The 25842-nt window shown below is 41.9% G+C and overlaps 1 protein-coding gene across 1 annotated transcript; it reads right to left on the bottom strand.

Annotated features, from left to right (window-relative positions):
• Positions 1-21324: 21324 nt before the first annotated feature.
• Positions 21325-25192, bottom strand: LOC126272133 (peroxiredoxin-6-like). The gene is made up of 4 exons (XM_049974737.1): positions 25067-25192; positions 22082-22238; positions 21752-21969; positions 21325-21637 (listed from the first exon to the last, which is right to left on the bottom strand). The coding sequence occupies exons 1-4, from the start codon at positions 25147-25149 to the stop codon at positions 21433-21435; spliced, it is 663 nt and encodes a 220-aa protein (XP_049830694.1). The 5' UTR covers positions 25150-25192; the 3' UTR covers positions 21325-21432.
• Positions 25193-25842: the final 650 nt, after the last annotated feature.

Below are 25842 nucleotides of genomic sequence, written 5' to 3'. Positions count from 1 at the left end.
GTTTATACAAGGGCGATGTACTTGAGGACAATATTATGGAAATGGAAGAGGATGTAGATGAAGACGAAATGGGAGATAAGATACTGCGTGAACAGTTTGACAGAGCACTGAAAGACCTGAGTCGAAACAAGGCCCCGGAAGTAGACAACATTCCATTAGAACTACTGACGGCCTCGGGAGAGCCAGTCCTGACAAAACAATACCATCTGGTGAGCAAGATGTATGAGACAGGCGAAATACTGTCAGACTTCAAGAAGAATATAATAATTCCAATCCCAAAGAAAACAGGTGTTGAAAGATTTGAAAATTACCGAACAATCAGTTTAATAAGCCACAGCTGCAAAATACTAATGTGAATTCTTTACAGATAAATGGAAAAACTAGTAGAAGCCAACCTTGGGGAAGATCAGTTTGGATTCCGTAGAAATATTGGAACACGTGAGGCAATACTGACCCTACGACTTATCTTAGAAGAAAGATTAAGGAAAGGCAAACCTACATTTCTAGCATTTGTAGACTTAGAGAAAGCTTTTGACAATGTTGACTGGAATACTCTCTTTCAAATTCTGAAGGTGGCAGGGGTACAATACAGGGAGCAAAAGGCTATTTACAATTTGTACAGAAACCAGATGGCAGTTATTAGAGTCGAGGGGCATGAAAGGGAAGCAGTGGTTGGGAAAGGAGTGAGACAGGGTTGTAGCCTCTCCCCGATGTTATTCAATCTCTATATTGAGCAAGCAGTAAAGGAAACAAAAGAAAAATTTGATGTAGATATTAAAATTCATGGAGAAGAAGTAAAAACTTTGAGGTTCGCCGATGACATTGTAATTCTGTCAGAGACGGCAAAGGACTTGGAAGAGCAGTTGAACGGAATGGACAGTGTCTTGAAAGGAGGGTATAAGATGATCATCAACAAAAGCAAAACGAGGATAATGGAATGTAGTCAAATTAAATCGGGTGATGCTGAGGGAAAGTAGTAAAGGAGTTTTGTTATTTAGGAAGTAAAATAACTGATGATGGTCGAAGTAGAGAGGATATAAAATGTAGACTGGCAATGGCAAGGAAAGCGTTTCTGAAGAAGAGAAATTTGTTAACATCGAATATAGATTTATGTATTAGGAAGTCGTTTCTGAAAGTATTTGTTTGGAGTGTAGCCATGTATGGAAGTGAAACATGGACGATAACTAGTTTGGAAAAGAAGAGAATAGAAGCTTTCGAAATGTGGTGCTACAGAAGAATGCTGAAGATAAGGTGGATAGATCACGTAACTAATGAGGAGGTATTGAATAGGATTGGGGAGAAGAGAAGTTTGTGGCACAACTTGACTAGAAGAAGGGACCGGTTCGTAGGACATGTTTTGAGGCATCAAGGGATCACAAATTTAGCATTGGAGGGCAGCGTGGAGGGTAAAAATCGTAGAGGGAGACCAAGAGATGAATACACTAAGCAGATTCAGAAGGATGTAGGTTGCAGTAGGTACTGGGAGATGAAGAAGCTTGCACAGGATAGAGTAGCATGGAGAGCTGCATCAAACCAGTCTCAGGACTGAAGACAACAACAACAACAAAGTTATGGCTCATTATAAAGTGTCTGGTCGGCAGTTGATCTGAATGAAACATCAGAGTATTTGGCTTTATGTATCTTGCTGCACAGACTCCAATGAACAGGGTATACCATCACATGAATTAGCTCATTTTGAACAAGTTTGGACTGGTTAAGATGGTTACATACTTGATTTTCTATGTATGCTGTTGTCTCCTCTATGTTGCTCTGTACTCCCATGCAAAATTAAATTTTTGATTGCTAGTAATTTTGTGTAATGAAGAAACCCATTTTAAAACAATATGACTTTTTCGTTTTGTATCTTTGTTCTCTTTCTGAAGTTTCCTATCAATCAGTTAATTATTTTCAACAAAATTTTTCTGTAGCATCGTATATCGTATGAAGCACTTGTGGTAAATTTTTGCATTTTTGTGGGGGCCCATTTCTTTCAGGTGCTTTCTATTTTTTGTTGAATAAATCTGTACCCTTGCTCAAAAGGAGATCAGGGATCCAAGTTGGAGGACATAGGGCAACAAAAACAAAATGATGATATTTATCATCATTATTATTATTTTTTTAATGATGAGGAATATACCAATCAGGAATGTGTCAGTTCATTGCAACAACTGTTGTCCAGTTTCCCTTTGAACTAAACAGTCTCATTGAGTGATTCTTTTTCTTGGATAATATGGCTCTACAGTCTGGAACCCAACTTCTCACTGTAAATTTGGACAAAATCGGTGATGACTGGTAGGTGCTGTTCTCTTGTGAGCAGGCAGTGATCACAAATAAAATTGACTTTAATTTTCTCCATACTGTAGTTAGATTTGGTATTCCCTCCAACTTTAAAAACAATTGAGATATGTCAACTGTATTTAGTACAAACCAACGTACACCTAAAATGAACCAAACATAAAGTAGTCAGCGATCACATTTTTCACTGCAAACCCTTCAAATGTTGTGCTACAGAGTACTTGGAAATTAATTACCACATCAGCTACAACACATTTTGGAAAAATAAACACTTCATCAGCAAGCTGTGATATGAAACTATAAGATACGAAAAAGCTCAATTTTACATGCCGATTATTTTCCTCAGGACCTAGTGGGAGATATAAACAGTAGTGAAGAGGATGTGAAACATGTCATTTTTGATTTTTTAAAGGAAAAGGAGAACTTGTACAAAAAACTGACTGTAGCAGCTTCATTTACATACAATATTTTGTACAGTTTAATGAGTTCTTACTGTTTACAGCAAAAAGATAGGAAAACGGATTTTTCTCCTGTTATGTTATCAGCCGTTTCTTGGGGATAGCTCGTTATTTTCCTGTGTGGTCTTTTCTGTTACTGCTGCTCATTATATATTTCTTACTTTTACAGTGCCTCCAGTAACTGTTTATTTGTAGGTAAGGCGAGCAGCTAAAATGCACAATTAATGAAGCAAAAAAAACGTATCTGCTCGCATTGAGCTTAAAACACAACTGTTTACTCCATTTTAATATGGCAGACATCGCGCATGCACGCTTTATTTTGCAGCATGGATTTCAGATGAATTTCCATTCCGCATATTCTCTATTCTGTGGTACAGCTCCAGCCTCAGAGGACGGCAGAGTCAGCAACATCAGAAGTTTATCGTTGTTACACAGGATGTATATATCATTTAGTTTAATGGTATTTTCACTTACTTATGAGGAGAAGTGAATAGTTGCTCATTATTTTGCTGTTTTTAGTAGTACTATTTAGTTTTCGTTTGTGCTGAGTGATTTAGTTTTTGTTTGTGCTGAGTGAGTTCAGTTTCCTGGGTTTGGGTTACATTACGTGTGCTTTGGACAATAATTGATTTAAGTGGTAGATAGTGATTGCGTCTGTTGTGTGTGGGTGCTGCGGGAATTTGCCACTATCTGCCCATAAGCTGTGTTGATTACGGTCGGCGGGCTCCATGCTGCTGCAGTGGGCTGGGGTGACACTGGGTCATCTCAGGCAAATGTTTTTGCAGCTCCTTTACACACTGAAGCGCCAAAGAAACTGGTATAGGCAAGCGAACGAGCTATATAAACAACATGCGTATTCAAATACAGAGAATGTAAACAGGCAGAATACGCCGCTGCGGCCGGCAATGCCTATATAAGTCAACAAGTCTCTGACGTAGTTGTTAGATCGGTTACTGCTGCTACAATGGCAGGTTATCAAGATTTAAGTGAGTTTCAACGTGGACTTATAGTCAGTGCATGAGCGACGGGACACAGCATCTCCTAGGTAGCGATGAAGTGAGGATTTTCCCATACGACCATTTCACGAGTGTGCCATGAATATGAGGAATCCGGTGAAACGCCACATCGTGTTGCGGCACTCTTACGTAGCTGCAGGGGCCCTATACGATATTAGGCATGTGTGCCAATTTCTTTGGCTCTTCAGTAGAGTAAGCTGAATCATCCGCCTTGTTTTCCCTAACTCCGAGGATTCGGCGATGTTTACCTTGTGGGAAAACCTATTCACGCAACCTCTCACAATATTTCTTATAAAATATTTGATACTGCATGTGAGAAGTGTACCGAATAGTAATTACTATGCATAGAGGTATTTAGAAAGTTTATTTCATATAAAAACAAAACTGAAATGCAATTTTGCAGGGCCTTAGAAATGTAGGCGTAGAATTAGTGTGACAGTTTGTATGTATTGAATGGAATGTGGTGAGAACTGGGTACCATTGCCTTCAGTTACGAATGTTATGCAGTAACAACCTGTGCCTGTATATTAGTTTTTACCCATACATAGGCACTTTAAGAAATGCAGCATTTTTGTCGTACAGAGGGGGAGGGAGGTGTATAGTTTCATGTTACAGTGAAACGAATTTTTGTTAATAGTTTTATCTATCATCAAACCAGTATTCATTTTGTGTATTTCATGGTAGGTTTGTTGCTTGTCGAGTTGTAAAAGGTCGTGTTACTTGGCAGGTTACCTAATAATGACCAATCCGCTATAAAAATACAGCAGTTATCACTCGTACAGTGCCTATATAAGAAACGGGGTGAAGTATTATTCAGTTTGTGTGTATATGTTTATGATAACGACGTATAATACATCACAATTATTGCTCTCCACTTTGCCAGCTGCGAAAATACCTCAGGAATCTAAACATTTTGTGATGAACTGCTTGAGCAGTTTTCGACTGAGGGAATAAACGTAATTGTATACAATTGGTTTCATGTTTATAACTACTTTTATTAACGTACATTTACAGTTACACAATTGAGCACCAAGTTCTGGTGCCAAGTTGTCCTTCGGGCAATTTATGACCCATCTTTTTCTTCGTTCGGGATCACTTGGAAATCTAAACATTTGCAATAGTACGTTTCACAGCTGAGTGGTCACCCATTTTCAAGACAAATTTTTTAATACATTTAATTAGCAGTCTGAATTCAAGGTGTGACTTATATGTAAATAAGTTTGACTATCCTATACTTTCGTGAGAACTTGGCGGGTAGGCCAGCTCAGGTTATAGGAGTCTTACTGGAGCCTATAGCATCACCAGGGATCCTTGACGCCACTGCGTCTTCAGATTTGCAGTTCTCGGGCAGTTGGCGTTCACCTCACAGTGACAGGCAAGTAGTTGTGGTGTTGTGAACCTCTGGGCAGATGGCGAGGTTGGATACCGGCCTCATGGTTGTCCCCTTACGTTTTAAAAACAAGCTGGAAGTATTGCCTACTGCCGAAAGTACATCTGAGCCAGCATGGGAAGCCTCGCTTGTTGGGACTGTGGCTGATCTTTCTGAGAGGTCTGGACAAGCACAGAGGGTGGGACTGCTTATCATTGGAAGCTCCAGTGCTAGGAAAATAGAGAAAATGTCGGGAAGGAAGGCCAGTATCCACTCTATTTGGCTGCCACAAGGTCCTCGTCAGAGATGTGAAGACTCTGCTGACAGTGACTGAGCACACTGGGTGCACATGACTGCAAATCGTGGCTCATGGCGGCACGAATGACCTCTGCTGCCTGGTTTCTGCTTGTTTTGGTGGACAACTAATCTCGCCCGAGGTGTAGAAGCAGAGCTATCTTTTGCAGTACCGTTCCCAGAACCGGTGGTGGTCGTCTGGTTTGGAGCAGAGTGAAAGGTCTAAACCAGAAGATCAGACAATTCTGTGATGGTGTCTGATGCAAATTTCTGGACCACTGCTCTCGGGTTATAGTGTACCCATATCAATAAGTAATAATAATATTTTTTGCAAGTGAAATGAGATACATAAAAACTATAAAAAAGTCATGTGACTGTGTGTTTTACCCGAACAATTGTGAAAATTAAAAGTTAAAAAAAAAACAAAGACAGTAATTATATATTTGAAAAATAAATGATATCACTGTATTGGCATATGTTCATCTGCGGGCTTCAACCGATTTATGTATGTAAAGATCTCTCTCTCTCTCTCTCTCTCTCTCTCTCTCTCTCTCTCTCTCTTTGTGGTTGTCTTCCGAAGCTTTATCACGTATAATGCTTATCCAGGTCTGTAATGTAATGCAATGTAATTTACCAAGCTGATGTGAAATAGATAACAAATTAAAATGTCAACTGAGTTTTACCTATAGAAGTGTTAAATCTATGTAAAAAATGTCAGGTTTCAGAATGATAGCATTGTCTGCAGCAGAGTGCAAACAGCATCGCTGGTGCGCTGCAGTCCGCCGCCATTAAGATGGCCACACACGTGACTGCACGCTTGACAAGCAGAGACAGAGAGAGGAGGAGGAGAAGAAGAAGAAATGTGATATGTAGAGTAGAGAGTGTTTAAAGAAATGAACACATTATTCCCATGTTGACTATTCGGGGTTGACATGATATGCAAACTATCTCATAGTACTGTTGATTTTCTTCTCTTTCTCTATGTAATTTGACCTACAGTACAGTACAACCTTTGTAAAGAATGTAATTTAAAAGAACCAAATGAAAATTAAATCAAGCCAGATCACTGACATATGCTTGCACAAGCATCCCTATTCTCGGTACACATGCTCAAGCATACACACGCCTGAACGTTTGTACAAATTCGCCTAATCGAAATTCGATCAGCATCAAGTTGCTTATACAGTCCTGTTGCTTGCGCATATTTACCCTACATACTCTCAAGTACGCTTGGGGGAGCACGCTTGCGCAAGCGTGCTTGTCAAGCATGTAGTTATGTGTGGGGTGCCGTTACGCGACACATTTAAAATTTACATTATTGATTTACTAGAGCGTTAGTATCGGTGCTAATTGTTTAATAATTTTTCTTCCAGCGAAACTGGAGACCTGGACCAGGCAGTTTTACTGGCGAATTTGTCACACATTTTAACGTGGTGATGATGAACTCCCACACTCTTTGACAGAATATAGGGGAACAATGCGGGAGATCCGCACCGCCATACTAGGCAAGGTCCTAATGGAGATGGTTTGCCATTGCCTTCCACCGACTATAATGGGGATGAATGGTGATGAAGACGACACAACAAAACCGAGTCATCTCGAGGCAGGTGAAAATCCCTGACCCCACCGGGAATCGAACCCGGGACCCCGTGCTCGGAAAGCGAGAACGCTACCACCAGACCACGAGCAGCGGACCCATTTTAAGGTATTGTGGCAACAATGATTACCAAAGTTGTCGTCCTTTAGATGGAGTACAGGCCAGGGCATAAGTCTACACATTTTAAAGTATTGTGCAGAATTATGACCTGTCCTGTACTCCATCTAAAGGACAACTTTGGTAATCATTGTTGCCACAATCGCGTTGTGGGCACTGATACCAGTTTCGATGTGGACATTTTCAGAGGACAGTTCTATTTGTTGCCATTGGATCCAACATATTTCCATCATGAGTCGTGTTCGTAACTATCTGTTCTAAGTAGTTTTCAGAGAAGGCATTTAGTAAAGTTTCACAGGATCTCTTATCAAGGTGACCACTAACGAAGCTGTAATTTTGCCAATTGATTGTTAGATGATTAAAGTCTCCACCGATTATTACAATATGATTGGGGAACTTACGTACAAGTGAACTGATGTTTTTTTGTAAAGTTATCGATTAGAACAGGAGATGAGTGTGATGAGCGATAGAAGGATCCAATTATCATTTTACACCTACCTCTGGTGCTGAATCTTACCCAAACAATATCACATGCAGCTTCAATTTCTATCTTGAGGGATTTGAGCTTCTTGTCTACCGCAACAAAAACACCACCTCTTTTTCCCATTTACCTGTCCTTTCGATATACACGTAAATTTTTCCCAAAAATCTCAATGTTATCAATTTAAAGCTTCAATTAGCTTCCTGTACCTAGTACATATTATGGAACTTCACTACCTTTCATGAGCTCTTCAAACTCTGGCGCTTTGTTGCGAACACTTCTGCAGTTTACCATTATGATTTTAATACTTTCACCTATGGTAGGCATTTCTTTTGATCTTACACTGAGACTTCCGGGTTTCCTATAGCTATCATTATTTGGATTGGATGGAGAGTCGCCTAATCTAAAGAAAACCCTGTGTGCACCCCACACACATACGTATTAATATCAGCGCGTATTGTTAAATAATTTTTCTTCTAGCGAAGCTGGAGACTGGGACCAGATAATTTTGTTGATGAATTTGTCAGTCACTTTAAGGTATTGTGTAGAATTAGGTCCTGGCCTGTACTACATCTAAACGACGATTACTTTCATTACAAAGAGCGAACATTACATTTGACGTAGCACGTCGAAAAGCAAAATGACAGATAAAAGCCTATTCATTTTCACGATTAATGATAAATGTGCATTTGGTTGTGCTTTAATGTGTTCGTAAGGTATCGATCTATGAGGCTTACAAATTTATTAGCTTTGCTAGATTATTTTTCCTGTTTCATCAATTGTAGCTGCATACAGACAATTTCACTGAAATAGTAATACTTAGTTAACATAATAATATTTTCAAGGTATATATGAAAATAATTTAATCAGAGTACGGGTACATTAAAATTTGGCACCCAATAACTCAGGGCTCGCGTAAATTACTAAGCTAAATTTCATTTTTGTATTTGTATTTATATGTATTATAATTATATTTTTTTTCTTATATGCAAACCATGTGAGAATAAGATGTGAAGGAGGGAATGTTATAAGATATGCACGAATTTGAGAAGAAAAGTGTCTCAATGTTTGAAAGATTACTGTTAAGAAGGAAGACAAAAATCTTAACTTCGCATATAAGAAAACGACAGTAGCACTTGTACTCCTACTTCATGTGGTTTTAATAGTGACTGTGCAAGAAATTGCTTGTGAAGTGTTGTAAGACAGTAAGTTTTTAGTCCACACGAAGGTGAAGTTATTTATTTATATCTATATTGCATTACTGTATCTTATCAAGTGAAGAATGTTGTATGCAATTACTGGTCAGAAATATAATTCTGTATTGTTAGGTATGATCAAGTTAGGCAAACAAGTAGTGTCACAAGTCAGCCAAGGCATGTCTGAACGAAGTACTGTTCACAATTTTGAGGAAGATAGTCAGTTACCCTCCACTGCAGCCAATACAACACTGGTAGCGGAAGGCATTAGTTCAGTGGAACCGATATTGTTTACTGATAGTAATGTGATGAGGAAGCCGGCCGAAGTGGCCCAGCGGTTCTGGGCACTTCAGTCCGGAACCGCGCTGCTGCTACGGTCGCAGGTTCGAGTCCTGCCTCGGGCATGGATGTGTGTGATGTGCTTAGGTTAGTTACGTTTAACTAGTTCTGAGTTCTAGGGGACTGATGACCTCAGAAGTTAAGTCCCATAGTGCTCAGAGCCATTCTTTTTTGTGATGAGTAGCCAAATGTAGTTATGCCTACGAAACCGAATGTTGCTCTGGGATCAGAAAGGTTGACTAGTTTGTTGTCCGATTCCAGCCCCATTTGAAAAATTCTTAAGAAAGTTAAAAGAGCGCGACAGGGAACGTAATTTGAAACGTGGCAAACCTTGGTCACTAAAATGCAAGCACAATTACAGATAAAGTTAAATGACAGAGAAAAAACAGAGTGAACGTGATAAAAAACTAGAACGGAGTCCAAGCGAAATAAATGGTGAGTTTACTGAGCTTAAAAAAAGCATGTAAAGACTTACTCGAATTAATCAATACATTAGCAAGCCAGTTACAAACTTTGCAAACAGAGGATAATGTAGTGAAACAAGATGTACAGAAAATAACGGAACGCTTAGAGAACATAGAACTCAAAATGAAGAAAATCGTAGTTCAACATTTGGCTGAACAGACAAAGAAAGCTGAAAGAGAGGTCAGCCAGTGGTTAGAAGTTAAAGATAGAGAAATTGCAGAACATGTAGAGACTGAACTAAAAAGTGGTATACAATGAGTAAGTAGTGAGCTTCCATATAACAATGTTGTTAACATGAAGTTTACTACATCTGAGACAAGCTGCTCAGTCAATAAAGTAAAATCTAGATTAACGTCTTGGAATAATAACAATACCGAAAGTGTGTATGAAAGGAGAAAGAAATAGGCAAGGAATAAACAGTAATGTCCACCGAGGAAACATGAACGGCAATGCGCATCGTTTTCCTGGCCTTGTGATCAGTCCTGCGTTTGTAACACAAGCGCCGGCCGGGGTGGCCGTGCGGTTCTAGGCGTTACGGTCTGGAACCGCGCGACCGCTACGGTCGCAGGTTCGAATCCTGCCTCTTGCATGGATGTCTGTGATGTCCTTAGGTTAGTTAGGTTTAAGTAGTTCTAAGTTCTAGGGGACTGATGACCTCAGAAGTTGAGTCCCATAGAGCTCAGAGCCATTTGAACCAATTGTAATGCAAGCAGTCATAGCCCGATTAGCAGACAACAAATACCAGCTGTGGGGGCGGTGCCTACAGGATCTAACATATTACTAGAGGAAATCGTTATCAAACACAGGCAATTTCAACCCTATACAGATGAAAAGAGATAGATTCATCCTGTAGTATTCGCAAGAGAAGTTAGGAACATACTGCCATGTGTGTGGACGGATAGAGAGACAGCATACACAATTTATCATCTCTCATATCCAAGGCGAAGCAGAATTATGGGCAACGCAAATTGCGGTAACTTGCAATACACAGGACGAACCCGAAAGAGATTTTTAGTGACATTTTGATCTGCCTGCATTCAAGGCCGGTCGCGAAAACAAGTTTACAGCCCAGAGACGTATAATTACAAACAAGTACATTGAGAAAATATTTCGAGAGATACATAAATTGAACATGCTACTGGGATGAACCAATCTCAAATCGCGATATGATACGTACACTCAAAGCACGGTTATCGCACAGCATCAAAGGGAAACTTACTAATGTACCGGAACCTGACGTGACATGTCAGTTTAAATTCTATTGATTTAACGCAAGAAGACATAAAGCAGAATGTCGAGCACAGGAATAGTAAGTCATCTCCATGCAAGCTTGATAAGCAGAACCATTCGCCAAATCACAATAACAATGGTAATGGAAGAAAAAAATGAGTAGAATTATAATAACGGAAGGCCACAGAGAGGAACTGCTCATCCGCCTTTTAACAGGAAATGTGGGCATAAGGATAGATTCAACTCAATGAATGTAACTCCATCTTCTGGCTGGAGGGTGGGACCACGGCTGGTCAATATCCAATAAAACAATACCAGTCGCCGTTATTAAGGTTTTATTTTTATTTTTAGGTCAGGTTGGTGACAGGTTTCCAAGGAGCACGCATGTCCGTAAAATCACTACACGACCGGTTAAAAGTTCTGCTGTTTCTTGTAACACGAAGATTACTCGATTAAAGCAAGCCTGAAGATGACGGAATGTATCGTCGAAAGTGGTAGCCTAAAAATAAAAACAAAACCTAAATAACGGCGATTGGTATTGTTTTATTGGAGTTCAACCCAGGCCAAAATAGTACGGCGAAATGGAGAAACACTCGAAATTTTAGACGATGTGGTTATCCCGGACACTGGCATCAGAATCAGGGACCACCTCCGAACAACACCAACATGCATAATAATGTTGGCCAAAATTCCGCACAAGAGCTAAGCTGTAGTGCATCGCAATGACAAAAATATTAACTAGAGTGTGAGAATCGTTGACGTAACGGGCTTAATCGTCCCGGGACGTTTCAATCGTCAAACGAGATTCTTCCGCAATGAGCTCTGTTGTTGGGCGTGACACATCGATGTGGTAGGCAATGTTAAGATACAACGAAGGCAGCGAATTGCAATAACAGTTATTAAATAAACCTCGTTCTTGTCTACAGAAAGACACTGAATAAGTACGAGCCGTGATCGAAGCAAGTGTTTGTGGTATACCAGTGAACCTAATAAGGTATAAGGGCGCTTCGGTTAATGTAACGATTTCTGAGTAAGGCCTATTAATTACTAACATTGCCAGTAAAAAAATTGCAAAGTGACCGGTGTTATTGGCGCTCTGTCACAAACCGCTTAGCATCAGGTACAGCTGGAGGTTTTGATCGGAAAGGAAGCGATATTATGCACCTTTCTGATAGTTAAAGGATTGGTGATGGCCTTTATACTGAGTGTCGAGTTTTTCCGCAAAAGGAAAGCAAATATAGACCTCTTAATGGTAAACTCAGCATTTTGAATGAAGGTAGGAGAGTTTTACTGCCAATGGTAAAGACGAAAGAGATACATGGCAAATACTGTCAGAATATCAGGGTAACGTGTAGGGGGGCACAAGTATTGCAAATTAGAAATAAAGTATACAATGGAAAATTCTGTTATACTGATACGAAGGGAGAAAATATTTCTGGTGCAAATGAATCGATTTCCTCCAAAGTGAAAGAATCAGTTTATTTGACCACTAGCCAGCAATCTGAACTAAATCATTTGTTGACTAAATATTTAGAAGCATTTTCAGAGAAACCATTATTCCAAGGGGCATACGTACCATATTGAGGTAATACAACAGATTCATTTTGCCTCGCCACATACTCCGTCCGACGGACCAAAAATGAATCTGTTACCAAAGAGATAAGAAAACTTGTAGAGCAGGAAATTACTGAGCCGTCTCTGCGGACTCACCCTAAATCGTCAGTCTTAAGCAAGAAAATAAGAAGTGGCAATTGCTATCTGCAGGGCCTTGCAAGGTAATCAGTATTCCACATTGGTTAATTATTTACTAGCAGACTTGAGAGGTAGTAAAATCAAGGGTTTATACAAGTATTTGAAGGAGTATTTGTGCTGACGATGTGTACATAGTAGTTGTAACCTGAAGCATAGTATTTGCCAGTAACGTTATTTCGCTCAAATCTTATTTTATGTGAGAATATATGTTGTTGTCAGTTTGCTTTAATAAAGGCCGCCCACTTAGCCGTGTGGTCTAACGCACTGCTTTCCAGGCAGGAAGGAGCGCCGGTCCCCGGCACGAATCCGCCCGGTGGGTCAGTCTCGAGGTCCGGTGTGCGCGTCAGTCTGTGGATGGTTTTTAAGGCGGTTTCCCATCTGCCTCGGCGAATGCAGGCTGGTTCCCCTTACTCCGCCTCAGTTACACTATGTCGGCAATTGCTGCGCAAACACTGTCTCCACGTACGCGTACACCATAATTACTCTACCACGCAAGCATTGGGGTTACACTAGTCTGGTGTGAGACGTTCCCGGTGGGGTCCACTGGGGACCGAACTGCACAATAACCTTGGGTTCGGTGTGGGGCGGCGGTGGGGTGAGTAGTCTGCTGTAGTGTGTTGTGAGGTCGTGAACCACTGAGGCATCGGCGGGGACGAAGTCTCTCCGTCATTTCTAGGTCCCCAGATCAATACAATACAATACAATGTTTTAATATAATGTACTGATTATGCAGACAAGTCTGCACTCTCTTCTGAAGTACACTAATGAGTATTCAATTGAAGATAATATACAATTTGGAGGTACACAAATAAATTAGCTTTAAAAGGAGCAATCTTCTTAAAAATCAAATAACTTTAGAAATTAGATGTATTTCTATTACATTTGTTCTGTTTCTATAATAAATATTTATGGATTATTTTGCATTTAATGTAATAACAGTGGAGAGGGAAATGACTAGAGATAATCACTTATCAGAACAAACTTGCTGGAAAGAATTAGGAAATAATGCACGACGAGTGTCTTCTGTACCTCACATGAAGTACTGAAACTTCGTTGGGTTAGTGTATGTCTTCTACATACACAGCTTCCTTGCTGAAGCCCTATTTACAGATACCTCACGTAATTAAGGACTGGGGCGCGTGTTGTGACTTACCTGTAGGAACACTCACTGCCATCCTTGGCCATGTAATCTCTAATGAGAAATAGGAACAATTTCTTAAAATAATCTACAAATGAAAGTAAAACATTATTTCAAAGTCAGGCCAGAGTCTGTAAAGCAGATTACTGTGATCGATTATTTGACATGGCGTGATATAAAAGAACTACACATTGTATACTACTGTTGTATACAGAAACGTGTTAATCACTCTATTATGTGAGAATCTTGCAAAGTACACTTTCTTTTAAATACCTGGATATAGAGTATACTAGCAAGAACGTTATAAGAAAGTGTAGTAATTGTTCAGAACCGTGTTAAATATACGTTAACTGAGACTGTACAAACAGGAGACAAGTCCGGAGATGGCGCTGGCCGGGGAAGTTACTGCACGTCTTGCAGAGCAAGTTGAGTTTCATGGGCAGTGTGTGAGCGAGCATTATCCTGTTGGAACAATAAATCACCTTCCTGTTGCAAGAATGGCAAAAGAACGGGCCTAACGACAATTTGCACTTACCAAGTGTTGGTTAGCGACCCCTCCAGAAACGCCAAAGGTGAACGAGAGTTGTTGCTTATCGCACCTCAGACCATAAGATCTCAGTTGGGACCAGTGTATCTTGGAAGAATGCACTCTACGAGACAGCGCTCACTAGGTCTACGTTGTACTTGCAAACGACCTGCACTTGTTTGCAGGCAGAATCTGCTTTCTCAGAATTATTTAGATCCTTCGGAGAGACAGCTATGACAAATCTATTCTAGCTTTATACAAAATATATCAGGCTGGCCAAATACTCCCATGCTTTTAAAGAAGGCGCCTGCTAACAGGTGTATTACCGAGCTATCAGTTTTATAAGTCGTAGTTACAAAATGCTCAACCGAATTACTTACAGAAAAGTGAAAAAATCAGTACATACCGATAAGTTTGGGTTCCAGCGAAGAACAGGAACACACGATGCCATACTGACCTTATGGCTTATCTTACAAGGACTGAAGAAAGGCAAAGATACGTTTATGGCATTTGTAGATTTAGAGGAAGCTCATGAAAAAATTAGTAAATCCTTTCAGAGGTTACCAATTCACCCAGTATTTATTACTTCAACAGTGGATATGGAGTACATGAAATGATTACGTTTACAGATCAATGGCACAAGCGTTTCTGACGTACCAGGTATCGGCCCATGATGATCCGGCTGCGGTGGACGAGCGGTTCTAGGCGCTTCAGTCCGGAACCGCGCGACTGCTGCGCTCGCAGGTTCGAATCCTGCCTCAGGCATGGATGTGTGTGATGTCCTTAGGTTAGTTATGTTTAAGTAGTTCTAAGTTCTAGGGGACTGATGACTTCAGCAGGCCGGAGTGGCCGAGAGGTTCTAGACGCTTCAGTCAGATCTTTCAAGTGACCCTCTGACGGCACCGGTCAAGCCGTGCACGTCGATGCTGTGGCGTGAGTGGAAGTCGGTTTAGACGTGTGCGTTCCCGTAGTCCCACTGCTAATAACCACTTCGCAACAATTAGTGTTGACACGTGCGGGCTCACAAGCCCTCTTATCTGTGCCGTGGTAGCTGTACGATATGCCATTGCTGTCCTTACAAGACGACGATCCTGGCGAGTATCTGTGCTACGTGGACGTACGGGACATCTTCTACGGGTGTGAGAACGTTCACGTGACCACCGATACCGGCATTATTCCGCAACGGACGCAGTACGTCCAAATTGCGTAACAGTTCTCCGAAAGGAATATCCCACCATCCGCAGGCCACACTTAGACCCTTTCAAACTTGGTCAGTTGGCTGCAGGAAGCACGAATGCATCTTCGGGACATGGTTGCTTGCTGCTTCACACTTTTGCACTACACCGATCCTATAGGGAAGAGACTAATGGCGCTCGAGTAACTATGCCATTACGCTCTCTGTGGGCGGACGACGTTCAAAATCTTATCAGTACTTTTTCTATCCCCCAGCTGGTAATGCCGTCGTCGGATCAAAATCGACATCGTCTTTCCAGGAATACTAATTTTCTTTCCGGCAGTCTGGATGAGGTTTTAAATGATGTCCAGCGGTATTATTATTTGCTGTCCTGTGTGTATGGTGAACCTCGTAAGCAGACTGAGAACTTAACTGGTTGCAGGTAGCAACTTTAAGGTTGCACCGGATCTGATTCTTCAACTGTATAACAATTCCAAGTTCATTATTGATTTACATAGAAAAGAACTCTGAATCTGCCTTGTAAACGTCACCAACAAAAATGAAAGATATATCAATGTAGAGCACTTCTTAACAGAGCCGTGTAAGTGAACTTCGTGTCTAGTAACTTACCAGATAGGATGGGATTGCACCTCAGCCAGCACCCGATACCAATTACTTGTATCAGCGATGTTCAAACCGCAGAATGGATGCAAATTTGCGAGGCTGTACATATCCTTATGAGTTGCTGACTTCCGCACACACGCTGTCAGCGTATCACTGCCACGTGGAACACGGCCACACCTAACAGTATCCCTTGAAAATTCCACATGGCAACTTCTTAAGCACATAACGTTAACAGATCCATTACTCAATAAACTTGATGAGAATGAGCTTTTGCTTGGAGCATCGATTTTTTTTTTTGACTTATTGAAGCCTAGTCAGCTGAAGAGAGAGATTCCCGGCGGAGGTTCGAGTCCTCCCTCAGGCATGGGAGACAATTTAGGTTAAGTAGCGTGTAAGCTTAGGGACTTATGACCTTAGCAGTTAAGTCCCATAAGATTTTTTTTTTTTAAAAACGATAACCACCCAACCTCACAGGATACAGCGTTCGGTCGGATTGTCTCGGGAAATATACTCCTTCACTCCGTCAAGTCCAATGTGCAAAGTGTACTGTCTGTCATGCTTCACACAATCACCGACCACTTTGAACGCTTCCTGGATTAAGAAGAAATGAAGTCTGCTTCTGTACACGAGGAAGAAGAGCGATAACATGAGGAGCATTTTGCGAAAACCATTCAGAGCAAAGCAAATGGTAGATTCATGATGAAACTATTAGTGAAAAACAACTAAGAGGGTCCATAAAGAATGCTACATGCTGTTTTCAGCGCCAAGGGAGCAGGCTACAGCGTCATCCGGAATTAAAGGCGCCATAAGTTAGCTTTATGAGCCATATAAAGATCAGGGTCGCATGGAATTGATAAGCACACATACAGAAAACCGCTCGTATTACATGCCACATCATGCGGTGCTTAAAGAATGAAGCAGCACTGCTAGACTTCGAGTGGTGTACTGTGGCTTAGCTAAGATATCACTGAACACTACCCTCAATGACATCTCGATGACTGGACCAAAAGTGCGAGATGACTTATGTTCTATTGTCCCGCAGTTCCAAACACACGCAGACAGCAGCTGCGCTGTTTTTTAGCAACAAGATCTCTGTTACAACCAACAGAAGGTGAGAGAACAATATACCAAAGGCCTGCGCACATATTCAAAAGAGATTTTTATGTAGGCGGTATTATGAGCGGAGCGGAGACTATAGAGAAGGCACTCAGTCTACAGGAATAGCTGACCATATATTGTTGAGCCACAACATTATGACCACCTGCTTAATAGCTTGTTTGTCCATATTTGGAACGAAATACATCACTGATTCTGCGTATCAGGGATCCGACAGTTTGTTGTTAGGTTTGTGGAGATATCTGGCATTAGATGTCTACGCACAGGTCATGCAATTCGCGTAAATAACGGGACGCTGAATTGCGTACGCTGTGGTGGCGCCCAACAGCGACCCAAATGGGTTTCATAGGATGTAAATCAGCCGAATTTGATCGCCAAGACTTCAAAGTGAGTTTACCATAATGCTTTTCAAACCACTGTAGCAGGGATCTGGCTCCAAGAGACGGACAATTATACTGCTGAAAGATGACAGTGCCTTCGGGGAAGACATCAAGCGTGAAGGGATGAGATGGGATGGTTCGCAGCTGTCAGCGTGTCTTTGATTACTACCACAGGTCCCATGCAAGCGCAGGAGAATGCCTCCCAGAGCATAATACTGCTCCCACAAGCCTGCGTCAACGGCGCACTACACGCTTCGAGCCGCTGTTCACCTCGATGGCGGCATTTGTGGGGACGACCATCGACCTAGTGTAACAAAAATGTGATTCACCCGAAGAGCCGACAAATTTCCACTGATCGACGGTCGAATCACAACGGTCCTGTGCCCACTACAATCGTAATTGACGGTGTCGTTGGATCAACAAATAACCACGTAGGCGTGGTGTGCTACAGAGTTCCATGTTCAATAATGTACGATGAACAGTGTACTCGGAGAGACTTGTGCGTGCACCAGCATTGTGCTTTTTCGGCAGAGATGCCACAGTTCACCATCTGTCCTACTTCACGGAGCCGACTGGTGTGGCCGAGCCGTTCTAGGCGCTTCAGTCTGGAACCGCGCGACTGCTACCGTCGCAGGTTCGAATCCTGCCTCGGGCATGAATGTGTGTGATGTCCTTAGGTTAGTTAGGTTTAAGTAGTTCTAAGTCTAGGGGACTGATGACCTCAGATGTTAAGTCCCATAGTGCTCAGAGCCAACCAACTTCACAGAGCAAACAAGGCTCCGAACCCCACGTTCTGTGAAGAGCCGTGGACGCCCAACCATTTAGCTCCTAGTGGTAGTTTCACTGTCTTTCTACCTTTTTCTGTAGATGATCACGACAGTAGCATCTGAGCATTCGGCCAGCTTCGGCGTTTTCGAGATTCTCGTTTCAGGTTCAGTGTAATAATAATCTGCCCTTTGTCAAAGTCTCTTATCTCAAAGGATTTCACCATTTTCCGCCCATATCTTCGCTAGGGTAATCCCCCCGTCCGTGTATACTCCGGGTCACGTTCCCTCAACGCCACCAGGCGGCATTCAACGTCGCCGTGAGAAGTGGTCATAATGTTTTGGCTGATCAAGATATTACTTCATAGTGGAGGATTTCGCCTTCTTATATGATTTGCAAGTGATTCATGATTTCTGGAAAACATCCCAACTGAACACTGTGAAGCGCAAATATCATGGAGTCTGTACAACGAGCAGCAAGAAACAATCAAGGCTTTGCGTTTATTGTGGTATCCTCACAGCGATACGTTCCAGTTCTTGGCCACTTATGCGGCGAACGGTAATGCGAGCTGGACTAAATGATGAGTACTTTCTCGGACTGCCTGTTAGGTTTGTGGAGATATGTGGCATTAGATGTCTACGCATAGGTAATGTAATTCGCTTAAATAACGTGCCGTTGATTTGAGTACGCGGTGATGGCGCCCAACAGCGACGCAGATGGGTTCCATAGGATGTAAATCAGGCGAATTTGGTCGCCGAGACATCAACGTTGCTTATCAAGCCAGGCAGTTCTGGTACCAGTGCTGGTGACTTGCAAGATGTTCCTGTGACATCGTTGGCAAAGACGAATTGAATGGGATATGCCGTTGCCTGATAACCTGAAGATGCGGTAGAAAAAGATGAATAACCATCTACTGTCACTGAATAGCATTCATATTGAACGAAGTGGCCGGAGCAACACAGAGTCTCAGAGTGAGTGTATGGAGCGTGTAAGTCAAGCAAATATCACTGTCGAGACTTGAATTCACAATTAATAAAATATTCTGGTCTATTATGCCATGGTCGAAGGATTTTCACTTTACAACCCAACGTTTTGTCCCCATCTGCGGAGGGCATTTTCAAGGGGGATCGGAGCTTTGTTGAATGTGTCCGAGTAACATCCTGACTCGCTGTGAAACGGACATACAACAAAGCTACGATCCCTCTTGAAGACGTCTTCTGTACCTCTGCAGATGGGGACGAAACGTTGGGTTTTAAAGTGAAATCGCATCGACCACGGCATAACAGCCTGGGATATTTTATTAATTGTGACAATTCCGGCCGTGAATGTTTATATGTTACAACCAAGACCTGAAATGTTTGCAGTCCTGCTCCTGACGAGATTATTGGAGAAGATTAAAACTGGTTTACATTTAGATATCGCCAAAACTTACTTTTGGACAGGAACAACTGTTGTCTTAAAATGGTTGGCGAAAGAATCAATGCCGTGGAAAACATTTATTCCAGAGAGGCGAGCTTTACCTCGGTAACATTTCTCCGCGACGTCACTGTGACGTGTACATACCTAGCTTTGACCGTCGGAGACGTCTATCGACTTTTGTGGTCGTGTAGAGTTCTGAGAAGAGGGAGAAGTTTTAAACTACTACGTATGTCCTGTGAATGGAGGTTGCTTCAGATATTGAGGATCTCTCGAGAACGCGTGGCTGTTGGTACGAATCGTTATCATTATATGTAAGGTGAAACATAACGACATTTTAAGTCTTCAAGGTGTTTGATTTTAGAACTGAGTCACAGGTTGCTAGGCTACTCAGTAGCGTGGTGTTTAGAGTGGTTATGAAGTGTAGATTAAAACTGCAAAAAGGTGGGAATTTGAGGAGATGGGACCCGGATAAACTGAAAGAACCAGAGGTTGTAGAGAGCTTCAGGGAGAGCGTTAGCGAACGATTGACAAGAATTGAGGAAAGAAATACTGTAGAAGAAGAATGGGTAGCGTAGTGTTTTAGAGTGGTTGTGAACTGTAGATTAAAACTGCAAAAAGGTGGGAATTTGAGGAGATGGGACATGGATAAACTGAAAGAACCAGAGGTTGTAGAGAGCTTCAGGGAGAGCATTAGCGAACGATTGAGAAGAATTGAGGAAAGAAATACAGTAGAAGAAGAATGGGTAGCTTTGAGAGATGAAATAGTGAAGGTAGCATAGGAGCAAGTAGGTAAAAGGACGAGGGCTAATAGAAATCCTTGGGTAACAGAAGAGATATTGAATTTAATTGATGAAAGGAGAATATACAAAAATGCAGTAAGTGAAGCAGGCAAAAAGGAATACAAACGTCTCAAAAATGAGATCGATAGGAAGTGCAAAGTGGCGTAGCAGGTATGGCTAGAGGACAAATGTAAGGATGTAGAGGCGCATATCACTAGGGGTAAGATAAATACTGCCAACAGGAAAATTAAAGAGACCTTTGGAGAAAAGAGAACCACTTGGACGAATATCAAGAGCTCAGATGGAAACCCAGTTCTAAGCAAAGAAGGGAAAGCAGAAAGGTGGAAGGAGTATATAGAGGGTGTGTAAAAGGGCGATGTTCTTGAGAACAATATTACAGAAATGGAAGAGAATGTAGATGAAGATATGCGGTCATCAGTCCCCTAGAACTAATTAAACCTAAGTAACCTAAGGACATCACACACATCCATGCCGGAGGCAGTATTCGAACCTGCGACCGGAGCGGTCGCGCGCTTCCAGACTGAAGTGCCTAGCACCGCTCGGCCACAGAGGTCAGCCAGATACTACTCTACAGGCTCACAACACTTCCAGCAATGATTTATCGGAAACGGTTGAGAAGCGCATTGTGCTAGAGCAGTATTTATTAGATGTATATCACCCCAACACTAGCTCTCCCAATGAGCACAATCGGTGACCACTGGGTATAATGCCTCCCTTGGGAGTTTATAAGTATTAATCAAGGGTAATCGACACAAAAATAAAGAAAAACACAATTAAAAAGAAAAACTATTTGTAGTTCTTTTATTAAAGATGTATTTTTAAAACAAATACATTTGGTACATAAACAACATTAATATTACGACTTGTAAAACTGGGTTTTCTCAGTAGTCGGTGGTGGTGCGCACGTAGTTGTTGCCGGAGGGCATGGAGACGCGCTCGACGCCGCCGGGGAAGAGCTTGGGCAGGTCTTGGTCGGGCACGTGGGGCAGGATCATCACCTTGGTGCCGGGCGTCCAGTTGGCGGGGGTGGCCACCACCTTCAGCCGGTCCGTCAGCTGCAGGGAGTCGATCACGCGCAGCAGCTCACTGAAACACCAGCAGGCACGCGTCTCACCAACCATGTACAGAGTGCAGTCTACAGTGTGTGTGTAGTGTGTGTGGGGAGGAGAAGGGTGTGGAGAGTGTGGCAGCGGTACTCACTCGACGTTGCGGCCACAGGACGCGGGGTACACCATGGAGAGGCGCAGCCGGTTGTCCGGCCCGATGACGTACATGGCCCTCACTGTCATCGCCTTCTCCACGTTGTCCTTGTCGCGCTCGTCGATCATGTCCAGCTTGACGGCCAGCTCGCGTGTCTCGTCGGACACGATGGGGTACGGGAAGTCGCCGGGAATGTCCTTGCAGTACGACTTGATGTCCTGTAGACAACACAGGGGTGATAGCCATGAGCTCTGGTGTAATGTGGAGATATTACGAATGTCATCTCGTTCTCAGTTCAGTCAGAGTAAGCCAGTAGTGTGGAACACTCACGTTGACCCAGTCGACGTGGTCCTTGAGCTTGTCACAGGAGAGCGCCAGCAGCTTGACTCCTCGCTTCTGGAACTCCGGGTTGTGGACGGCGATGCGGCCCAGCTCTGTGGTACACACTGGCGTGAAGTCAGCCGGGTGCGAAAACAAAACACACCACCTGAGAAACAAAGATACGGATTACATATGAGCGCTGCATTTCTTTAAATCGTGTAAATTTCAGAGGATTATCTTTTTACATTAACAGTGTGTTTTCAGGTGTTCAGCAGAGTTGTAGGTTACATTTTTATGCACAATATCTCAACGACTGACCCAGTCGTCTTCTTTAGGTTCTGCAGCTTGTAAGGTGATCATGTCATTTTGAGTTTTGTATGTCATCGATATGCACGTCAGAGAGAGAGAGAGAGAGAGAGAGAGAGAGAGAGAGAGAGCAAGTTATATTACTGTTAAACCATCTTTGTTCTTGTCATGGCACAGTCTTTGCTTCTCCACTGTCTGATACATTCTTAGTTGAAGTGCGGTAGGTGATGGACGTATTTAGTAGTGCTGTTTGTACTTGTGATTGTATGTGTCAGATGAAGAAAGGACAGTAAGTATGAATATGATGTACACATTGAAAGGTGAAAGGAATATATATTCTGAATAAAGTCATTATTTTTAAGAGAAGAAGTGCGCAGCTAGGAATGATTACTCTTAGATAGTTAATTTGCTCGCAGCTGAAAGAATGACCACCACACTTCCCTGAACCATGGATTAAGATATTAATTGATTAAGTTTTTTATGGAAATTCTCTGTTAACAAACTGAACAATGATTTGAAAAAGGTACAAAGTTGAGTATTCTGTTGTTCAGACCATTATGTGTGATCAACACTTGAAGTTTTACTCTGTCTTTTTGAATATATATATTTCATTCTAAAATCATTGTCTTGTAATATTATTTCATAGGAACAGTTATTCTGTCCACCCCACTGTTTATCATTACGCATTACCACTTGCAACAGTTTGAATTTGTATTTGGAAATAGAAACCTAGCTTAGCCGCTGCCTGCTTGCTATCTGCTGTTGTCCTTTCGAGAAATCTGGAACAATATTTTCAAGACGCGAGGTAAGTGGAAATTTTGATTAGAGCCAGATAATTGTTTCACTTCAGTTGCATTCAGATTAGTTACAGTTCAGTTCATATTAGGTTCTGTTTAGTCACAGTTTAACATACGAGTTTAAGTGGAATAACAGTTGGTGGATACTTAACTTTCGTAATGCGGAGAGTATTATAGAGTGGTAGGTAGAGTTGGGCTAAATTTCAGACAGAAACAAATATAATGAGGAGGGTACAAGCTTTGTGGTTGCATATACTCTATTATTAGACTCCACTCAGTCCAGGACGTGAGTACACATAACAACAAAACTGACAGCACATAGAGGAGGATTGGGTCCGTTGTCAAAATATTGTGAATAAACATGGAAACAGCAACTAAATGAACACATAAAAGAATAGCATATTAATCAATTAAGAAAGGAAACCTGAGAGCGCATCTATTTATAAGCGTCAGTCAAATGAAAACCGAACACCCGCCACAACGAGACAATGGAATGGTTCCATTCCAAAGTAATCATCAGATGTGTTAAGATATTTATCCCACATGCCAATCGGATGAAGGGTACACTTCAGCGATTTGGTTGGGAAACACTGCAACATTCTCCGTACGGCCCGAATCTTTCACTGTGTGGTTTTCACATCTGAAGAAAGATATGTGTGGACGATGGATTCAGCCAGATGAGGAAATGCAAGAGTGGGTGCAGTTGTGGATCCGCCGCCGGCGGATTGCGTTCTATGAAACAGGAATTGATCGTCTTGTGTCCCACTGGGATAAATGTCTTGACTCGTGTGGTGACTACTTTTGAATGGAATCATTCCATTGTTCCGTTCTGGCGGGTGTTCAGTTTACATTTAACTGTCCCTCATACACAGCGTATGTTTCAAGAGCTATTTCATTAAGGATAGGGGGCAGGTGATGTATAACATTTTGTCCAACTACAGCTCATTAGATGGAGAACAACAATGACTGTGAAATGTTTAATCATGCGTTTATAAGACATAAGGTACATTTCTATCGATAATATCTGCTTTCCACATAAAGTAAGCGTTTATATTTTGTGACTTGGCTCATTCCAGTGAAGGTATCGAAGCAACATAAATGTAAAGAGGATGGTACATCGGAAAACGTTATAGAGAAAACTCCTGTAGTGAATTAGATATTAAAGTTCTCTCGTCTCAAAATCTTCGCATTTCATCGACATTTGCATCTGAGAATCAATGTATTTTTACGAGATAGTAATATAATAACCCTTGAAATTCAAATCATATATAGACAAAGCTAAAAAATCTCAAATAGAAGACCATGCATATCTGCTTGGTAACGATATCTCTTCTTATCGACAATCTGTAAATTCACTAACTTATCTCGAGAAATGTGTTCTCAACTTTTCCCTGTATTTTCGAAACAGTTTTACGTGTGGAACGAAGTATTACTTACTCTTACATCATATATTTCGATGCTACCAAATGCCGCAAAAGATTTCATCATTGTAATAAAGAAATCTTTACTGAGCATACTACAATGCAAAGATAAATGGATCAGTATTCCGGAAGTCGCCTGCTAATGGATGCTGCCACTAGTCAGCTGCTCGAATTGTTGGTTTCAATATGATGACATCATGCGCGGTCTACATCAACTGTTGTCTACGAACCAGAAGAAGGGACACGATGATAGGACATGTTTTACGACATAGGGAATAACTGCCATGAAAGTAGGAGCCATGAAACAAAGACTAAGACAGAGGTTGAAACATATACAACAGGTAAGTGAGGATGTTTGGTGTAATTGCCTCTCTCAGGCGAAGAAACTGCATGTCAAGCTGCATCAAACAAGTGGCAAGATTGATGACTCCAAAAACGAAAAATGTCGTTAGTAATAGTATCAGACTTACGAGTTGCCTTTCCACTTGTAGAAGTCCAGTGGACCCTGCGTGGATGGCGCCGTGAAGTTGGGTACAATGCTCTCGAGCTTCATGCTGCTGCCTGTAGGTAGCTGTACCAAGTAGCGGCTGACTGAGAACTGACTAGCGAGCCGCGCCGTGGACGCTTATATTTGCCGCGCTGCATGCTCCGTCAGCCAGCGGTTTATCGGGCACGTGACTACAAGCCGGCTCAGCTGCCAGAGCGAAAACACTTCGTCATTCGCGATCGGCTGCGCAAAAACAGGTGCCGCGGAACGCCCGTCGCAGAAACTGTGGTAGTCATCTCTGGCTGCGCAGGAAGCTTCTGTTATCCATTTTGAGTTTAGAACTTTTTGTTCGTGTTTGCTTTCACATAAATACGTATTAGTTACCGCCATGAGCAGATACGATCTTCTTCTTTTCCACCCACGCATGTTTCGGTGAAGATTTATCATCGTCAGTGCGTTCATTTTATTTTCTGTCGAATTCGAGGCAGTAATTTTCATGATAATATGTACGGTTTCTGGATTTCATTATTATATTCGCAGTTCATATTTAACAAAATATACTGAAGAGCCATTTGCCCATAAATCCGTAAGAGTACAAGGGGGTGGAGATCTCTTCCGAACAGCACGTTGAAAAGCATCCCAGATATGGAAATTCTTGGCAGATTAAAACTGTATGCCGGACCGAGACTCGAACTCGAGACATTTGCCTCTCGCGGGCAAGTGCCCTACCAACTCTTTTTTTTTTTTTTTTTTTTAAAT

The sequence above is a fragment of the Schistocerca gregaria genome, chromosome 5, assembly GCF_023897955.1.
Source record: "Schistocerca gregaria isolate iqSchGreg1 chromosome 5, iqSchGreg1.2, whole genome shotgun sequence".
NCBI lineage: Eukaryota > Metazoa > Arthropoda > Insecta > Orthoptera > Acrididae > Schistocerca > Schistocerca gregaria.
The sequence above is the reverse complement of the archived record's forward strand: the minus strand, read 5'-3'. Positions and strand labels throughout refer to the sequence as shown.